Source organism: Geospiza fortis, unplaced genomic scaffold (assembly GCF_000277835.1).
Source record: "Geospiza fortis unplaced genomic scaffold, GeoFor_1.0 scaffold117, whole genome shotgun sequence".
Taxonomy (NCBI): domain Eukaryota; kingdom Metazoa; phylum Chordata; class Aves; order Passeriformes; family Thraupidae; genus Geospiza; species Geospiza fortis.
The window spans coordinates 15148-16459 of record NW_005054500.1 but is presented as its reverse complement, the minus strand read 5'-3'; the positions used below and the strand labels follow the sequence as shown (position 1 = coordinate 16459).

At 52.8% G+C, this 1312-nt stretch overlaps 1 protein-coding gene across 1 annotated transcript in view; it reads left to right on the top strand.

Moving 5' to 3' along the window:
* Positions 1–1081, top strand: part of LOC102031852 (ras-related GTP-binding protein A) — a 10352-nt gene extending 9271 nt beyond the window's left edge. Inside the window, exon 9 of the mRNA XM_005428715.2 lies at positions 612–1081. Within this exon, the coding sequence (XP_005428772.1) occupies positions 612–709 (98 nt within the window). The 3' untranslated portion in view covers positions 710–1081. The remainder of the gene's footprint in view (positions 1–611) is intronic.
* The last annotated feature ends 231 nt before the right edge of the window (positions 1082–1312 follow it).

The window sequence follows — 1312 nt, the reverse complement described above, 5'->3', positions numbered from 1 at the left end:
CAGGGACACTGCCCAGCACTGTCCAGGCCTGCTGCTGTGCTTTCCCTGCCCTCCTCCCTTGGGGAATTAGGGACACTGTGGGATCCCTGGGCATTGCTGGGCTGGGGAGCAGCTCTGGGAGGAGCAGCTGTCCCTGGGAGAGGCTTTTCCTCATGTTCTTCTGGGATCAGCCCTGACCATCCCACGTTAAATTTGCCCAGACCATCCCACACTAAACTTTGCCCAGACCTTCCCATATTAAATTTTGCTCAGACCATTCCATGCTGAATTTTGCCTAGACCTTCCCATGCTTAATTTTTACCCATCCCACATGAAATTTTGCCCAGACCTTCCCACGTTAAATTTTCCCCAAGCCATCCCAGATCAAATTTTGCCCAGATCTTCCCCCATTGAATTCTACCCAGATCATCCCACCTTAAACCTTGCCCAGACCATCTCACATTAAATTTTTCCCTGCCCAAAATCCCCCTGTGGATTTTGCCTGGCTTGGGAGCAGCAGGATGCACCCAGCCCCTGCAGACAGAGCTGTTGGAGCCAGGCAGCCCTGAGGCCATGGTGACTCTCACCCTTTTAAACTTCTTTTTATCTCCCCTGTCCCTTTTCCTTCGCAGCTTCCGCGGCCACGCTGATCAACATCCGGAACGCCAGGAAACACTTTGAGAAGCTGGAGAGGGTGGATGGACCAAAGCACAGCCTGCTCATGCGCTGATCCCAGGCACCGGGGCTTTGGGGGGAGAAAAAACAGACCAGGACTACTTTTTAGGAGAATCTAACACTGTCCATGTCTTTGTTGGGCTTTGAAATGAGTGTGCTGCTTGTTTTTTCTCCTCATCACGTTGGACACTAGAGCTGGGGGCTGGCCGGATCCGCCGCGGACCTTCCCGGATTCCCTGGCACGGGAGGGTGGGGAAGGAGGCAGGAGGGTGAAGTGCCCGCAGGGGGTGTGGCAGAGCCCTCCTGGATGCGCGGCTGCCGGCTGATGGGATATTTACTGTTTCCTTGGATGGTTGCTAGAATAAGTTTATAAATTTCTCCTCATCTTTGGTCATGGAAATAAACTTTTGCTACCAGGGATTTCAGATCTGAAAGCTTTGCAAAGTGGGTTTGATTTCTCCCGAATCCCGAGGCAGCTTTGGCAAGCAGGAGCTGTAGGGGCTGGGTGACTCCTTTTGTGGTTTTGGGGGGATTTGGCTGCAAGCCGTTCCAGAGTTTCACTGGGAATCGCTTGGCAGCATCTCCCTCCCTTTATTCTCTCTTGCTGCATCAAATTACTGTGTAAAAAAGGGTGTGGTGCCTCCGTGCCTGGCTCTTC